Source organism: Gopherus evgoodei, chromosome 12 (assembly GCF_007399415.2).
Source record: "Gopherus evgoodei ecotype Sinaloan lineage chromosome 12, rGopEvg1_v1.p, whole genome shotgun sequence".
NCBI lineage: Eukaryota > Metazoa > Chordata > Testudines > Testudinidae > Gopherus > Gopherus evgoodei.
In genome coordinates, this window is record NC_044333.1 from 24,782,707 (window position 1) to 24,802,215 (window position 19,509).

General features: G+C 39.6%; 1 protein-coding gene across 4 annotated transcripts in view; it reads right to left on the reverse strand.

Annotated features, from left to right (window-relative positions):
- Positions 1–19,509, reverse strand: part of PEPD (peptidase D) — a 215,716-nt gene that overhangs the window by 173,906 nt on the left and 22,301 nt on the right. For 3 of the 4 annotated variants that reach the window (XM_030581536.1, XM_030581534.1, XM_030581537.1), the window contains 3 exons: positions 5,504–5,567; positions 1,811–1,858; positions 143–204 (listed from right to left, as the gene is read on the reverse strand). In XM_030581536.1, coding sequence (XP_030437396.1) covers positions 143–204; positions 1,811–1,858; positions 5,504–5,567 — 174 coding nt within the window. The remainder of the gene's footprint in view (positions 1–142; positions 205–1,810; positions 1,859–5,503; positions 5,568–19,509) is intronic. The other variant, XM_030581535.1, reaches the window with a different exon arrangement.

The following is a 19,509-nucleotide window of genomic DNA, read 5'->3' on the forward strand; positions in this document are numbered from 1 at the left end:
TCTTGCTTGTATATTAGTATTTTATCATTTGTCATGAGCAAAAAACATGGTGATTTAGTTTGAAGTATAAACCAGTATAATATTATTAAAAATGATCCAACAATTTAATTAATGTATAAAAACCACCTCAATAGTCACTTACTGGCTGATTCCTTCAAATGAAGCTTCCCTGGAGATGTTTCCACTATCAGTATTAACACCACGCTGAAGGGGAAGATGAAAAGACAAGTATTTTAAAATAAATTCATTGACAGAACCCATTACTTACGGTCTTTTAGAAAGCTTACTTGTAAATATAATTTGAATGATTGCATAAAATCAGTAAAAGGTAAAAAAACAAGGTTACATGCTCACATTTAGACACAAACACCTCTACCCTGATATAACGCTGTCCTCGGGAGCTAAAAAATCTTACCGCATTACAGGTGAAACCGCATTACATCGAACTTGCTTTGATCTGCTGGAGTGCGCAGCCCCGCCCTCCTGGAGCACTGCTTTACAGTGTTATATCCGAATTCATGTTATATCATGTTGCATTATATCAGGATAGAGGTGTATAAATAGTTATTCATTACTGAAGAGACAGAAGGAACTCAAGTTGACATGTGTTGCCTCGAAAAGCAGGCCTAAGCTTCTCTTTTCTAAAATAGTTTGGTAGCAATTTTTTGGGGGGGGGGGGAGAACAAAGGGCAAAAGAGGTTTGTCCTGTAAACAAGACAGTAATGGGTGGGAGCAGAATAAGAACTGTATTAAGAAGGTTTAAAACACCCTTCCTTGGAAAGATGTAATTCCATATTGCCTTGACAACTCTTGTTCCATAAATTGGAGTGCCTCTCTACTACAGCTTGCCATTCACACAAGAAGCATGAAATACACCATTCTGGCTGCTACATAGCACTGCTGACATGTCAGGTTTGTGGGGAAATCACACAGAGCAGCACTGCCTTTCCAATACCAATGGAGGAGAGGCACAAGTGCAGGACTTCTGCATAACTAAGCAAAGAATGTTCTTTGGATCAGCATTCCTCCAGAGCTCAGGGAGGGAAAGCAGCTCAGAGAAGTAGGAAGTTTTGAGTGAAACAGACCCAGCAGAAAGGGAGTTGCTCAACCTCCACAAAAATAGACAAATAATGACAGTCATGTACCAGTCCCAACAGAATACTGGAAAGTTGAAGAAGGGGAAAGGACAGCTCTAAACATCATAACACTTTACCCTGGGAAGAAGTGGGTGAGGGGTGAAAAGCATTGTAACTCCACCCTCCCACCTTGGAGTTGTGTGAAGGTTATGTTGTAATCTAAAGCGGGATCTAGATAGTAACTTGATCCCATTCTCATACTACTGAAGGAAAACTGCCCTGAGCCCCTGCCTCGTCATACAGAAAGGCAGTACTTTAATTTCTTTAAGCCCCAGTCCGAGGATTCAAAGACGCAAGTGATGTGGTCAGAACAATGGGAAAGCAGGATGTGATTTTGCAGCATTTTTAATGGACTTGAGGGAGGCGATGTGGGTGTCAAGTGGGCTTCCTGTACATTAAGTCTGAAACTACCACATGGATAAGAGTTTTGGTAGTAGGACACAGGGAAGAAGGGACAGGATTTAGCAACTCACTGACTGAATGTGAGGAGAGAGGAGAAAGGCTAGTCAATTATACAAAGATGGCTAACTTCAAACTGGAGAATGGTGAAATTAGCCTCTGGGATGGAGAAGGGACAAAGAGGACGCATAATGAGCAGATGTCTCAGATTAATTCATCTGTTTACTGAAGAGCAACTGGGTAAGTATTCTCCAGGAATGACAAATATGACTTACCAATGTAAGAAGAACTGAGGGTTTCTTTGAAGCCAAGACACTGGTTATCTAAAAGAACAGGATTGCAGTTACAGTACATTTTTTTTCCTATCCACATCATATATCATGATTTTATTATGGACAATTTGCTTCTTGTCAATGTTATATGTGTTAACCTTAGAAAGGTACTAACATTTCAAGCCTGCTAAAAGAAGTCACCTCATATGTTCTGCTTGTTAGGCAAAGGCAGCAATACAACTGGTGAAAAGTATCAATCAATCAATCAATCAAACCTTTTGCTGTAAAAGAGATACAATAAAAAAGGTTAAACACCAGAACACAGCCAAAATAACATGACTAATCTCATCTGACTTATCATAGGTCATATCCAAAATTGATTCTATATCAATTAAACAAATATCATGAATCAGAAATATAGTCAACAAAAATGATGAAGTAGTTTCAGGCCCTAAACTTCCTTGACAAATTTTGTGGATTTGTCATTTTTTGTGATTTAAAAGAAGTTTTTCTTCCATCCCCCATCATGTTGCTGTGTGAAAGACCTATGCAGGCAGGGGAAATGGACTAACTAGCTGATGGAGGAAACAGTGATACTCCCTATATTCAAAGTGCTGTCAAGTGCACAAAGTAAACAAACTGGAAAAGAGAAACGTTTCTCTGATCTCTTTCAGATTCAATAACCTTATGTCACTTGTTAAAAGAGTCGTTAAAAACATATTCAGACAGAAGGGTGGTTTTTAAGTTGGTGTCCTTTTAAGACACATGCAACAACTGCACTGCAAGATTAAATCTATTGCCATTATTTGGAGAGGAAATGTGCGAGAGCTGAGAAGGGTTTTTTCTATGAAGACCCACATAATAGGACATGGAAATCAGGAATTACAGCAGGAAAAGATGTGTGCTACTACATATAAAAAGACAGTATGCATTAATGTTATTACATTATCGTGTGCTGAATATTTACACTTATTCTCACTGAGTCATCTTTTCTTGATTAAAAACTTCTTTACAATATCCCCAACTTCCTTTAGCATCTTTGACGTATTTATAAATTGAGGCTACAATAGGTCTTTCATTTCCACTGGGTGTGATTAAAAGCTTACACTCTTCAACTTGTTCCATTTGTATGCCCCAAGAAATTGAAGTAAAACGCAGTATTGTTATTTCCATAGATTGCCTTCCATCACAGAATAGCTTATGTCAACTCAACAGCCACATTTCCCAAGACTAGATATCACTGGGATTCTACTGGTTCTATAAGAACAGTCACAGTTAAATGCCCTGGGTTTGTTTCACATCGAGGCCAACATTTCTCAATAAGCCTGGTTTCCTGACTATTTAAGAGGAAATGAGAAACACACAATATTTATCAGCCGTCTCACTAGTCTGCCTTTACATTAAAGTCAATTCTTACCCTACCACCTATTTGAGAAGAGAACATTGGGGTCACAGACAGATATACTTTTAATATGGCTGCACACATATGGGTGCTGAGATATGCATTCATTGATCCAATAAATGAACCACATAACTAGGACGAGGATATTTCACCAAATTTGCATCAATTTGTTACCAGTTTGCTCCAATAACACACATCACATGAAGTGAAAAACTAAATGCATAGTCACAAGTACATTACATATCAATACTGCAATGTTTTTTACAGATCTATTGTATTTTCTAACCTTCATGAGATACTGTGACTATTACAGACTTTCCAGCAGTATCCATCATCGAAGAATCTGGTACAGATGCTCAACCAATGAATTCAAGTCAAAGATGCTAACACAGTGGATAACCAAGGTGTCAGGGGTGCTGGAACTAAGGGTGCTGGGGGTGCGGCAGCACCCCCTGGCTTGAAGTGGTTTCCATCATATATTCAGGGTTGAAAGTTTTGTTCACTGGTTTTCAGCACTCCCACTATAAAAACTGTTCCAATGCCACTGTCTAGAGTCATTTTACAAAAGGTATTTACAGGTCTAGTGGAATTTACAGAGGCACCTAATGAGAGTAAGGTACCTAGTGGGATTTCCAGAAATGCCTAAGCAAGTTAGGTACTTATCTCCATCTTTTGCTGCCTAAACACCTTTGCAAATCAGGCCCCTAATGCCTTGACATTGGGGAAGTGTATGTTCCTAGCAGAATGGACAAGCATTGTATCCAAAGTCTTTGAAAAATGAAAGACTGCTTGCATAATCCAGGAATATCTCAAAATATGTACATATTAACTGACTAAATAAATACATGAACAAAGGGAGAGCTCACCTTCGAAAGGACTGAAGAATTTTCACACAAGCCACTTTTCCTTTCTAAGCACAGAAGTTAAAAAGCTAAAGCGTTCTTGAATGGTGTTTATATAATGTATATACAATGTATTGTCACAGAGTTCCTACAGTCCATTCTGACTCGGCTAACCTAGTACCTGGCAATTTTGTCAAATACAGACAGGTTCATATTACAGAGAAATACAATACTGCAAAACTTCACTGGCCTATGACTTAAGATTGCATACTCCAGGGAGAAAAATGTCGATACATGGGCTTACAAATTAACCCAAATTAAAGAGATCCACATTCCTTCCTCGGTAAAATTTTAAACACTGAGACACAATATAAAGATACATGATAATGGCATTTGCTGATAGGAGACTGCACACCAAATGTCAATAAATGTGTTTCTTGTAAAGAAGCATGTGTTCCTACTTGCAATTGCTTGCCTTGACTTCTGTATTCTACACATCAAGTCTGGTAACAAGAAACTATGATTCCAACTCAAATGCGTCAAGCAGCAATCTCTTCACAGCTTCCCCAACCCACAGTTAAGGAAATACACTAGCACAACCACAGTTTAGAGATAATTTCAATATGAAGATGAAATGAAAGAAACTGTCTCCACAGCTGGTAAAAATAAGATTTTGGGTCTGGCAAGTCAGGTTAGCATCCTGCAGGGGACAGAAATAGCAAGATCTTCCTTTTTAAGCTGCTCTCCATAAGACTCACTACAGAGTTTGGCAAACATGCTGTCATAATCCTGCTGAGCTTTCCTACTGAAAAAAATAAACTAGCCAGGTGCACAAAACCATAACATCCACTCTAAAACAACTATGCAAAGAGAACCTTAAGTGTGCAATTAATACCCATATTTAAAAATACATGAATACAAGAGAAAGCAATATTTGAATAAATAATTCAATGAAAAATTAAAATATTTTACATTCAAACAGCTAATCAAAATTTAATACATTTCATGAAATAGGGATAAAGAGGAAAGTTTATGTTTACTAATCAAGCATTTGGAACCATTTCCCTGCTGCAAGCTTCTAAGGGCCAAGGAGGCATTGCTAGCCTATTGTCAGGCAATTTGTCTGTCTTTTCCTCACAGGTCCCCAGAACCTTTCAGAATCATGCCCAATGAACCTTTTTATTAAATAAAGAGAATATTAAAAAGTGTCTCTGAATTGGTCTCAATGTACAATCCAATAAAACAACAGCATCATATTTTATAGAGTTTTAGAAAAGTTCATAAAACAAATGTCATTATTCAGGAACTGGAAGTAGGACTAATTAATTAGGAAATGAAGACAACATATTTAGTGGAACAAGGGTTTTTTTTTAGAAAGCTACTGCCATACTTTCAGAACCACCATTCATTTTGTAATCGTCGGGAAAAATATTAGGAAAAGCAGACACTCACCTCATCTGTATAGTGTACTTCATCCACAGCATATTTCTTCTTGAAATATTCAGGAGGATGAATCCTTTAGAATACAATAAAAATACAATAGTTGGTGTTAGCCATATTATAAAATTAAATAGTTTAGGTTATGAAAGATGACACAGTGCCCAGGTTATTAGCACAACGGTATCATCATAGATATAAACAAATCAAGAATAATAATGTTAATAAACACTGATGTTTCAGTACAATAGCTCATAATAAAATTTACTATGGTTACATTACTTTAAGGTTTTGACTAGTCCACGTCTGAAACTCAGACTTCTTAGTCTCCTCCAGTCTAGAATGTTCTGTATTCCCAGAGAAATCCTCCTTGTTAGAGTTGTGAATTGTGCCACATTCAATTGTGTCCAAATTTTCAAAAGGCATGGAAACAACTTGGCACAAGTGAGTTTTTCACTAACTGATGAGTCCCAGTGATGAATCAACAAGTAAGTTCTAAATCACATCCCTTCCCACCATCACCTGCAAAAGGAACGACTAGTCTACTTTCACGCAAAAAGTAATCACCACAAATCAGATGTAAAATTTGTGGGAGGGTTTTTTGCCAGTCTAATAAATGGAGAAATTACTGATAACAGAAGAAAAACTTTTAAAATCCCAATACTCCTTTAAGTGACCTTCCCCATGGCCTCTTCTCATTAATGTTTGTGAGGTACAGAAAAATACATTATTTATCTTGCCTTCTTTTGCAGAAATTTTTAACATTTTATTTAAACATAACTCGAATTCTAGTCCCTTTCTATACTTAACGTTTTATAATTATTTTACCTCAGAGGTCTTTGCATACTCTGCATTCATTAGCAAGGTTTCTTTTCCCCTCATTCCTCAAATATTTAATTAAATAAATATTCCAACCACGTTGGGAATAAATTTAACATTTATAATTTTGGCTCTATTTAACAGTTAAACCCTAACTATGAACCCAGTTAACTTATGGTCACTGTTCTTTAATGCTCCACTGCAGTGCCTCCAAATTATCATTTATGTCCTCCTGCATTGTTCAAAGCAGTGATCCCCAAGCTTTTCATCTGGCAGGTGCCAGATGAAGGACCGTGGCAGTAGAGGAACACCCGCTGAATTTTGGCAGCATTTCAGCAGCGATGCCTCTCAATGACGTCACTTGTCGGCGGCAAGCGGCGTCATCGAGAGGCATCACCACCAAAATGCTGCAGAAATTCAGGGGCGACGCCTCTCGATGACACAGTTGTCAGCAGCAAACGGCGTCATCGAGAGGCATCGCCACCGAAATGCTGCAGAAATTCGGCGGCATTTTGGCAGATGTTCCACCACGGGCCAGGACGCTGGCGCATTTAGATGGCGCCCGCAGGCACCGCGTTGGGGACCCCTGGTTCAAAGCAAAGCTGAGAATTGTTCCTGATGATGTGTAAGTAATTCCTATATTATGCTCACAAATGTGCTGGATTTTATTCCTTTCATTTAGCACAATTTAAGTCAGAGTAGGTCAGATCCTATAGTATACTAGCTCTTCTATTTTTGCAAACTTTTTTTTGTCCTTTGATCAGTAAATTCTCCTTTACTATTGTGTGGTCTATGGGAAATTGCTGATAATTCACTGCCAAGGTATTCTCTCACATACTGACAAACTTGCTTTTGAAGAGCGAGCTTCTCTTTCCTCTCTCTAATCTTTTCTAAAATCATCAATACTTAGTTCACTTTTTTCTGTTTGATTTATTGTAGCAAAATGAAGTCACTGAAATGGGTCATATTTAAAATGCCCCCACTCTTGTCGGTTGGATTTAATTATTCCAGGACAAATTTTCAGGATTATGTGCCACAGCTGCACTGCCTCCTGCTTCACTGCATTTAGACTCTGCTTGGTATAAGGAGTTGGCTCCTCTTTGGAATGTTTAAGGCTCTGCCTTAGTTACTTCTCCTTTCTCTGCCTTACTTCTCCCTTCTAGCTATTCTATACTCCACACTGAAGAGTGAAGTATCCTCACCTCTTCCCAAAATCAAGGCTCCCAATGGATTATATGTGAGGAACTGCCCTGTTCCAAAGCAGAAAGACAGACATAAGGGGCATGAAGAAGGTTCTAGGTAGACACACTACAGCAGTGGTGGGCAATCTGCGACCTGCCACTTCCCACAGCACCCACTGGCCAGGAACAGCAAAACGAGGCCATTGGGAGTTGCACGGAGCTGTGCCTGTGGACAGTCAACGTCAGCAAAATGTGGCACATCAGGGTAATCTGACTGCGGGCCATGGGACAGGTTGCGCACCACTGCTCTACAGTAAAGCAAACTGCTGCTCCACAAAGAGACAGCAAAAATTCTCAGGGGGAAGTGGGGGCAAAGATGACTTTATGCCACCTAGCTGCTTAGCCTCTCCATGACAGTCATTCAGCTGAAGCCTTTTATATCCACGCCCTGGTCAACTCCTCCAGTTTCTCCCATGCCATTCTAGATACTATTCCCTTCCTCCCCAAAAGCACTGCTGCTTCACTAAACTCCACCTCCTCTCCATTCCACCCACTACACATCTGGAATCCCATCCAAGGAAATTCATGGCAGTGTAACTACATTGACCAAGTCACCCTGATGTAAACCCCTAACGTAGATGTGCTGCAAAGCAGGGGATCAAATTAATTCAGTAACATATTGAGGCAAGCAGTACTGGGGTAAACCCCATTTGGTGCAGGAGCAGCATGGACACACAGGGGTTATGCATCAGTGCCACTACATTGATACAGTTACATCGATGTAAATTTCCTTTACAGAGACAGGTTTTAGATTTCATTTTTGACTAACATAAATGCAAAGGAAGTTAAAGTTTTACACTGTCAAAATCACAGGGAATGACACTTCAGAGGATGCTGACCAGCAGCATGTTATTTGCAATTAGATTTATTTTCAAATATGTTTAAAATTTTATTTGTGTTGAGAAATACTCATCTTTGTAACTCTGAGGTAGCTAGGCTAAGCTAAGTATTTACTGTTTTCAGCTGTTTTGAAATACTGGTTGTGGACTGCTGGTTTCAAACTTCGGCTCAATCGCTATAGAGCATTACAAGAAAAATGAATGCAGCAAGTCATAAATTAATTAGAAGGATTACTTGAGTGGAAGATATGATTCCAGTACTATTGGATCTAGTCTCCCCTAACCAATGAGTAATAAAAGAAGAAATAACCTATTATGAAAGGATATTCAGAAGACTTTATGTAAAAATATTTATTTTGCCCAGGATTTTTAGAATCAGCAGTTAAGCAGGGATGGTAAAAAACACATACAGGACAGGGTGCCCAACAAAAGAAATTACCAGACTCCATTCAATGTAATTCTATAGCTCACAGTCTAGACACACTAGTAATTTGCACAATTCAGTTATTATTATTCTTATTCAAAAGATATTTCAGCAGTTGACCTCGGGATATTTTAAAATAAATTGTGGGTCCTTTTTATGTGCCATCTGGATACTTAGCTTTTAGGGTGCACTTCGTTCATGTTTTCATGCTTTTTTTGACAACCATGAGGGCTAGAAACAACAGTTACTAACCTTTCATAACTATTGTTCTTTGAGATGTGTTACTTATGTCAATTCTACATTAGGTGTATGTGCACCGTTGCTGGAGATTTTACCCTCAGTGATATCTGTTGGGCCAGCTCTAGTACCCTCTCGTGCCATGAGCTTAGGCACCAGTATTAGATGCACCACCAGACACACAGCCTCTCAGTTTCTTCTTGCCAGCCAACTCCAACAGAAGGGTAGGAGGGTAGATCATGGAATGGACATGAGTAACACATCTCAAAGAACAGTTACAACATATTAGTAACCGTTTTTTTTTCTTTGAGTGCTTGCTCATGTCCATTCCACATTAAGTGGCTAACAAGCTGTATCTCAGAAAGTGGGCTTAGAGTTCATGGACATGCTGACTGCAACACTGCCCTTCCAAACCTAGTGTCATCTCAAGCCTGTTGGATGATGGTGTAGGTAAAGGTATTCACCCATGACCAAGTTGTAACCCTGCAGATGTCTTGGATTGGAACTTGCATGAGGAACACTGCTCAAGATACCTGAGCTCTTGTGGAGTGAACAGTTATCATGGCCAGAGGTAGGACATTTGCCTGCTCATAACATGCCCAAATGCAGGTTATCATCCAGGATAAGATCCTCTGGGCTGACACTGGAAGTCCTTTCATCCTTTCTGCTTCTGCTAAAGAGTTGCATGGATTTGTGAAAGGATTTAGTCCTAGAAGATGAGGGCACACCTAACATCCAGTGAATGAAGCTGCCATTCTTCTGAGTTCTTGTGATGCTTCAGGAAGAAGACTGGCTGGAAAATAGCCTGCTAGCTATGAAACTGCAAAACCGCCTTTGGCAGGAAGGCGAGTGGACTTTATCCTTGAAGAACATCATGTATGGTGGTAAGGGCCTTGATTTCAGAGTTATTTCTGGCTGAGGTTATCTCAACCAGGAAGAATCATAGAATATCAGGGTTGGAAGGGACCTCAGGAGATCATCTAGTCCAACCCCCTATTCAAACCAAGGCTAATCCCTAGACAGATTTTTGCCCCAGATCCCTAAATGGTCCCCTCAAGGACTGAATTCACAACCCTGGATTTAGAAGGCCTGTGTTTAAACCGCTGAGCTCTCTCCCCCAACCTTCCAAGAGAGAAGCAGTAGAGGGCACAATGCTAGTGGTTTGAAGGAAGGACAAGTGAGCCTTGACAGAACTAGGTTTAAGTGCCACACAGGGGTGTGCACACAGGGTGGCACGTGGGGGTATTCAAGGGGGCACCTGCACTCCCAGTAATCATCTCCGCAACCACCCGCAGCTTCTATCCTAGCCCTTGATCTGTGATTCCCTCCCCCAAGCCCATCCTCCCCCATTTCTACCAGGGTGGGAGTTGGACTGAGCAGAGCCGAAGAGACATGCCTGGGAACGGCACTGCAGCTAGTGCTCTCAGTGAGCCCCACTAGATGGTGGTCAGAGCAGGGAAGCTGGGCTGGCTGCAGAGTTCTGTGAAAGGGGGTGTGGGAAACCTGCTGAGTCCCATCCCCTCCTTGCCCACAGCCTCCAGTAGTGTTTGGAGCCTGGGACAATGGGGAAGCAGCAGGGGGCTGGGGTGATAGTTGGGGAGCCTGAGGAGGTAGCGGGAGTTGATGGAACCCGGACTGTCAGTAAGTCCCTGGCCACTGTAAAGGCCTCTGGAGCTGACGGTACCATCAATCTGTGGTGCTGCAGTGGCTTCAGGGCTTTGGCAGAGCATACCACACTAGACTCAGTGCTCTGGGAGGAGTCGAGACCGTGGGTGAAAGAATGGCCCAGCACAGGTCGCACTTCACTGACTTCACCATGTCTGTCTTTCTTCCGCACGGCTGAGCGCCCTCTGTCAGCGCACTGCTTTTTGTGCTTCTTCCTTGGTACTGGAGATAGGCAATGGTGGTGGGAAGTATACGGTGTTGGAGGAGCACTTCATACCAAGGGCAAAGTGCTCGGTGCAGAATCAGAACAGCTTGGCTCTGAGGCTGGTCCGAGAGCCACTTCCATTACAATAGCTTTCAGTCTTATCTCTCTATTCTTTTTTGTGCAGGCTTTAAAGTCTCAACAAATCTGACAGTCTTTCATGTAAGTTTCTCCCAAACAAACATTTCAGACAAATGAAACATGGGTCACTCACGGGCACAGATTTGCCACATGCAGTGCAAGGTTTGAACCCCGGGGACCAGGGCATGCTCAGCCCCAAGGGCAAAGAGAGCCCTGGGATGACAGGAGAGAGGGCATTCTACACTATTTACACTAACATGATCTACAATATTATATATAATATATATATAAAATATTGTAGATCATGTTAGTGTAAATATTTAGAACACACACACATACACACACATACATACATATACACATACACACATATACACATACACACACACAAAAAACTATATTTGAAACTAACTAACAGAATACAAAATCACTGAAAAGAGCTGTTCCAGCAGCCACCCTGGGCAGGATGAAGGAATTGAGAGGGTAGGTAGCTGGCAGTGCCCCTTATACCGGTGCATAAGCATGTGGCACCAGAGGGTGCTAGAGCCAGCCCGACAGATACTACTGAGGGAAAAATCTCCAGCAATGGTGCACACAGACCTAACATGGAATGGACATGAGCAAGCACTCAAAGAAAAATGTGTATTTTTTAATGAAAGCTCAGATTCTCACAATCTCTTTATTTCAGCAGCTGGGACTTTAAAACACAACAAATATCATGAGTTTCACACACACACACAAATCACTGTTCCGTGCAGAGGCTTCTGTATTGACTGTGTAAATACTGCAGGATAAGGCATAAGGTGTTTGTAATGCTCACAACAACATCATCATCATCATCTTATAGCTGAGCGGGGGCCAGGTTCATCGTGCTATGGCATCTGCACAGGTAACCCAGGCTTACGAAAAAAGGCTTGGTTTGTTTGCCGTTGACTTCAGGGAGGGAGGGATGGAGGTAAGTGTATCATGGGAGGCTAAGGCCATTTTCCCATAATTACCCACGCCAATGTTTTGGCCCCATAAGGCATTGCAAGCCCAACCCAAAATTCCACTCAGCTATGTGCACTGTGAGACAGCTACCCACAGTGCAGTGCTCCGTGCGCCAATGCAAGCCTTGCTAGTGAGGATGCACTCTGCCAACACAATGAGTATAGTGTGGACACACAACATTGACTTGCTTAAATTGGAGGCTCAATGTCAACTTACTTGAAGTTGACTTAACTTTGTAGTGTAGACATGGCCTAAAGGGAAGAGAGGTGATGAGAAGGAGGGTTTTTGTGGTAAAGAAATTGGATACAAGTCATATCAGATCCTAAATTACAAGAAAGTACTTTAAAAAAAAAAAAAAAAAAAGTCATGCCCCAGTTTCCATCCCAGACAGCTCACTCACAAGAACCACCATCAAAAGAGCGGGTATAGAGAGCCAGCATTAGAAATTTGCTAGAATTCTAGCAGATAGACAGTATGCGGAATGACTAGACATTCATTTAGTATAAATTTCAAGTTTTATTTGCTTCTCTACTTCTCATCCAGCCCAACTAAATTCATAATTGTATGTGGGGCAGTGTTTAAATCAGTAAAGTAGGAATCAGTAACCCAGAGCTAAAGCCTGACCCTACTGAAGTCAATGGGACTTTTGGCAGTGCTTTCACTGGTTTGAGAAAGTCCATCCCACGACCCCTCGAAGCAGACATAACTTCTCTCTATTTTTCCATCAGGGAAATAGATCTAACAGTATATCTACAAATATACCACTAGATTTTGTTTATTGTTTCAGTTACTTTAAATAGTTGTATGATGGACATAACCAAATATCACAAACTTATCTTAGCAGTTCTATTAACTGTGCTGTGTCTTCTATCTTGAAACCCAATAAAACCTTGATTCCATTGATTAAAACTACTTTAAAGCTACACTTGACTACATTGCACAATAATTCAAAATAACTTCAAATCTTAAGAGATTTAAGATTTTTTTATACTATCTTGCATGACTTTCTCATAAACAAACTAGAGAAATACAACCTAGACGGAGTTACTATCAGGTGGGTGCAGAACTTGTTGGAAAACGGTTCCCAGAGAGTTCACTGTCAAGCTGGAAGGGAATATCAAGGGAGGTCCCTCAGGGATCGGTGCTGGGGCCGGTTCTGTTCATTATAGTCATCAATTATTTAAATAATGGCATAGAGAGTACACTTACAAAGTTTGAGGATGATACCATGCTGGGAGGAGCCTCCAATTTAAGCAAGTGTTTTGGAGGATAGGATTAAAATTCAAAATGATCTGGACAAACTGGAGAAATGGTCTGAAGTAAACAGGATGAAATTCAGTCAGGACAAATGCAAAGTATTTCACATAGGAAGGAACAATGAGCTGCACACATACAAAATGCAAATGACTGCCTAGGAAGGAAAACTGTAGAAAGGGATCTAGAGGTCATACTTAGGACCCTACCAAATTCATGGCCATGCAAAATGCATCATGGACCATGAAATCTGCTCTCCCCCTGTGAAATCTGATCTTTTGTGTGCTTTTATCCTATACTATACAGATTTCACAGAGGAAACCAGCCTCTCTCAAATTGGGGGTCTTGACCTAAAAGGGAGTTGGGGGGGGGCACCAGGTTATTTTAGGGGGGGTTGTGGTATTGTCACCCTTATTTCTGCACTGCTTTCAGATCTGGGTGGCTGGAGAGCAGCAGCTGGTAGCCAGGCACCCAGCTCTGAAGGCAGCCCCTGCCAGCAGCAGCGCAGATAAGAGTAGCAATACCGTACCATGCCATTCTTGCTTCTGCGCTACTGCTGACAGCTGTGCTGCCTTCAGAGCTTTGCTCCTGGCCAGCAGTCACTGCTCTCCAGCTGCCCAGCTCTGAAGGCAGCACCACTGCCGGCAGAAGCATGGGTAGCAGTACTGTGATCCCCCCATAGAAACTCCTTTATGAGTCAGGACCCGATAAAACACATCACCATGAAATTTCAGATTTAAATAGCTGACATCATGAAATTTAAGATTTTTAAAATCCTATAACCGTGAAATTGACCAAAATGGATGGTAAATTTGGTAGGAACCTAATCATAGTGAATCACAAGCTAATTAATATGAGTCAAGAGTGCAACACTGTTGCAAAAAAAAAGCAAATATTCTGGCACGTATTAGCAGGAGTGTTGTAAAGCAAGACAAGAAGTAATTCTTCTGCTCCATTCCACCCTGATAAGGCCTCAGCTGGAGTACTGTGTCCAGTTCAGGGAGCTACATTTTGGGAAAGATGTGAAAGATGTGAACAACTGGAGCAATTCCAGAGGAGAGCAACAAAAATGATTCAAGTTCTAGGAAACATGACCTATGAGGAAATATTGAAAAAAAATGGGTTTGTTTAATCTGGAGAAGAGAAGATGGGGGCAGGAACGGGAACATGATAACAGTTTTCAAGTCCATAAAAGGTTGGTACAAGGAGGAGGGAGAAAAACTGTTCTCCTTAACCTTTGAGGATAGGACAAGAAGCAGCAGCAAGGGAGGTTTCGGTTAGACATTTGAAAAAAAATCCTGTCAGGGTAGTTAAGCACTGGAATAAATTGCCTAGAGAGGTTGTGGAATCATCATCGGAGATTTTTAAGACCAGGTTAGACAAACACCTGTCAGCGATGGTCTAGATAATACTTAGTCCTGCTATGAGTGCAGAGGACTGGACTAGAAGACCTTGGGAGGTCTGTTCCAGTCCTACGATTCTATAAAGATTTGAAATTACCATAAGAACTTCATTAAACTTTTCATTTTACTTTAAAGTCCTTTATGGCAAGAGTATATAATGCAAACATGATGAAATAGTGTTTTAGTTTTCAGAACTCTAGTCTAGAGAGCTACGTATAATAAAATGTATCCAAATTACAAGTGATGAATGCTAAATTAAAAGTTGTGAGCAGAATTTATGAGATGACAACTGTTGTTGAATGAAATGCATGTATCTAAGCCAATTTCTAATATTTTGATACCTTTTATACTGATTTTTTTTATTTTTGCTTAGATCTGTAAACATTGTTCCTACCAACCATCAATATGTAATCAGTTACTTCTACTGATTACATAACAGTAACAGTAGAAATACATAAAACTTTTCACATGAATCTTTTAAATTTTTTAGGACAGTTTTCTTTTCTGATTTTTCGGTGAATCTATTTTCGGTGGAACTCACTTTAATTTTTTGGCATAAGCCCTTGTGTTGAATCTCACTTTTATCAAACAGTAATAGGACTATTATGAAAAACAATTACTTTTCTGGTTGAGAAAAATTGTTTACATCTATTAAGATACTTTTCAGTTACCCAAAGTTGAAGTAACATAGTCTGGAGTCAATTTCAAATGCTTTCTGCCTAAACAGAGGCTTAATTTAAAAAACTAGAAAGTCATAAGTTCCCTTTGTGACATTTTAAATTTTATTTTTTAAAAAGGGCAGAGATAAAAAAAGTTGGAATAGTAGTTAATTTTTCAAGGTTTTTTAATGCTAATTACTGAAAAGTCATTTAAATGTCACCTTGTCAGCTAAGTATGCCCAGGCACCCTACAATAAAAGTCAGCTATAAAAGTAGCTCGGCAGCAGGCTGAATTAAAGAAATCTTAAATCTGATATTACGGACAGAGGAGACAGTTTGTAATTACTCAAATTTTCCTTTCTTAATATGTTAAGACTAACATCCTTAATACGTTAAGAACAACAACATGGATACCATTCAGCAATGCATTTAGCACTTGTTATTGTCTAAATATTATTTTAGTAATATTGTGACTATCTTTTGTAACTCAAATCAGGATACATCTGTACAAGCATTTTCAATACAGACTCATGGCCATTATTTTTCCTCATTCCACAAACAACCACCACTGAGGGAACTGGGTACAACAGCATATCCTGGACAGAATGGCAACTATAATAACTCGGCCTCACGGCTGAGGGATGAAAACATTATCTAAGTTGTATCTGCCAAATGAAAAGAGTTAATGTGTTTATCCACACGTTTTCCCCATATAATTAGAATATTTATTCCAATGGTGGCTCTGTGGACATTGTTGCCTGTAACATGCACAACTCCACTGACACCTGCAGGAAATGCTCCAGCAAATACAGCCAATAGAGTATGGCATAAGAACCAAGGCCACCTTTGAACCTAGAGACACCGTTCACACACAGAACAAGGAGATGAATGAATACTGAAAAGCTAACTGTGCACGGAGCATTTATTTTATTTTGTTATTGCATATTATTAAGAGACAGAATATATTTTCCTTAATAGGGGTTAAACCTTCTGCACTAAACCTAAAATAGGGGTGTTATCCTTCTGCACTCTTATTAAAAATGTAACAGCCATCTACGGTTTGCATCACTACACAATATTGTATTACTGTTGAAGCCCACTGATTCTGCAATGTCTAAATAAAATGTCATTCAGTTACAAAGTGGTGCAACAGACTTAATGTGGACTTTCTTGCTTTTGTCAGTTTATCCTATGTTATTTTCACATACATTTTTCATTTCACATAATGAGACTTGCAATAGGATTTCTATGGAATGATAAACACTGACAGTTCACTTTCACCATCATGGTATTCTAGCTTTTGCCTTAAGCTAACCCCTAAAACCCATTCAGCTGCATTCAACACTTCCTCCTAGTTATGTTCTCTTTTATTCAGCTTATTTAACTATGCAAATGGATTATAAACATCAGAAACCTAAATTTAATTTTTATATTTATTTTTCCAGCATAGGAAGAATCAATCCAACATTTTTGGAAAGTATAATTTACAGGTCAAAGAGACTTGATATGAGAAAGAAAATTTACATCTAAGTTATGTATGACTAACATGTACTATAACCAATCATGACATTATTTGATGGTTACACAGAACTCTGTGGTGTATTTTACACCGTGGCTTGTTTGTACATTGCAATTATGCAGAAAGGTCTTGCCTCACTGCTACATCCCAAAAGAAAGTAAGAATTATAAACACTATGTATTAAAGCAAGCTCAAAATATTAGATTATGCGTCTCCTGTGAAAGGAAGACACTAAATTAATATCATACAGTGTAGACAACAATGAAGTATTCCAGGCTATCTGGCCATCTACATGCTATTAATGAATATATAATAGGGTCAAAAAAGACTCAGCTGCAATTTCCAAAAGCTGAAGTCTGCCTTCAGTTAAAAATACTATTGTGATTCATTCAATTTACTTTAAAAAGGATCAGTAATACCTTCTAAATGAAAGTCAGCAACCATTTTGAGATTCTGTTAGTATGTGTCAGGGAGAAAGACAATAAGTTCTGAAAGGAGGCAAAACATGCCATACTAAAGAGCGTTTAATATGATTAAAATGTAGACCCATACGCTTTGTCCATTTACTTACTGTGTTAGCCTTAGGCTCCAAGCCTCTTGTAATAACGTCTCTTTTTAACAACATACAAGTGGTAATTATAAAAAAGATTTAACAAAGCTGGAGAAAAAAACAAAGTAGATGAATATGAGAGAGGCTACACAGTAAAACAAAGTCTAAAGGAACAGGGCTATGCAAGATGCTTCTCAGCGTAAAGAAATCCAAGAACAGTTCCTTAAAAGATCCTGCACCTATTATGTTCTCGATTACGTGAGAAGTTATTGAAGCTCTTATCCCTTTAATGAGAATAAGGGAATTCTGAAAGCTTTGAGAGAGTAGAGCTAAAGCCAGCAAGCTGTACAGTCAAGAGTATTTCTTCTTTAAGGAAAAAAAAATATTTATATGCAATAGTATCACTTTCTCCACTCCAAATTAACTTTCAAGTTCATAGCAACAGATTTAACCCACTAGATTCTAGTAAAAAGAGTATATGAATATGTGAGTCTACTTAACGTATCTTTACGCAGCACAAATTAGCCCAGTAACTAGAAAATCACTAAACAAAACAGGTCACGCAGTAATCCCTCTTCCCACCTTTCAAAATTTACGCACATGCATGCAAACACGCACATAAATGAGTTCAGGATGCAAAGTAGACAAGAATAGCTCCTAAAATTAGGCCCCAAAGGGCAAAAACAATAAGTGATCTCTCATCCCTAATATAGAATGATCTTAAAACTAAGAAATTATAGTGAGATTGTATACGAAGAATAAGAACCTTGCCAATAATTAGACAAACTGAACAGAAAACAACAACAACCATATAGAAATGGAGTAAGAGATGAGATGCAAGAGGGACATTTTAATGCTGTCAAGAAACTCACCCCTCATTACAATAGCATCAGGTTAACAGATGGCGAAATGTTAACAAAACAAGAGGTTGTCAAGAACTGCTAGAAGGAACACAGGAGGCTTTACAAGACACCAACAGATGTTCCTGGCTCTGTCAAAAACAACACACTCACCTATGCATGAAAAAAGGAATTTTACCTTTACAGAAAAGGCATGTGGGGGGGGGGGGGGAAGAAACTAGATATGGAATATAAAATAGCCCAAATGGGCTTGACAGTACCATGAGTTGGTACCCATTTCCCAATTGCGTCAGGCTTCGGTGCCAAGAGAAAAAAAAAGTCTCTTGCATACAAGTATGCAGCTTCACTCTGCTGCTTTCGATGGATTTCAAGAGTAAGATGGATTTTTGAGAAGCCATTAACCAAGCAGAATTCAAAAAGGAATTGAACTGAAGGTCAAAATGTTCAACCTGATGGGTTTGATTGAAAAAGGCAAAGTAATCGAATCTGCAACTTTAGCCAAGTCTTCTTGATTACTGGAGTGGTTGAGCCCACTCATATGCAAGAGGAGATGATACAAGACGCAGGACTCCCTAAATACCATTCTATAAACAATTTCTGGGCTCTGTTAGCCTGTAGTGCTCAGCGAATTAGAAATAATGCATTAAGGACTATTTCACACCTCAGACTACAATTCTGTCTGGCCCTGACAGTGACCAAACACTATAATGTGATTGTTCAGCTGGTGCAAGACAAATTGGCAGTCTCAATACTGTTCCTACTAGACTCTTCACATCACAAGAGTATCATCATCATCATAAATGGCACTCTTGGACTAAATATATATGATGCCTGAACTACCCTCTTACTGCTAGAGTTGGTGCCTCCACTACACGTACAAGCACATTGGCAGGATAGCCTTCAGAAGCTTGCACTGTTGTTGCCCAAATTGTGCCACTTTGAGAATAAAGGATTTTACTGTATTGAGTCGGCAATCGTGCAACTATACAAGTACTACCCTGAAGATATATCTTTTAATTTCTCAGTTCCAGGATATTTATGAAAGCCAGGATCTCAGGACTGCATGTAGTTTAACAATGTTCAATTAATGCACATTAGAGAGCTGTAGAAGACAGAACATTAAAAATTATAATAGTTGAACAAGATTGGCAAACAGGCACAATTTTGAGAAAAGGTGCCATCTCAACAGTGCTACAAGCATGGTATTAAGAGACTGTT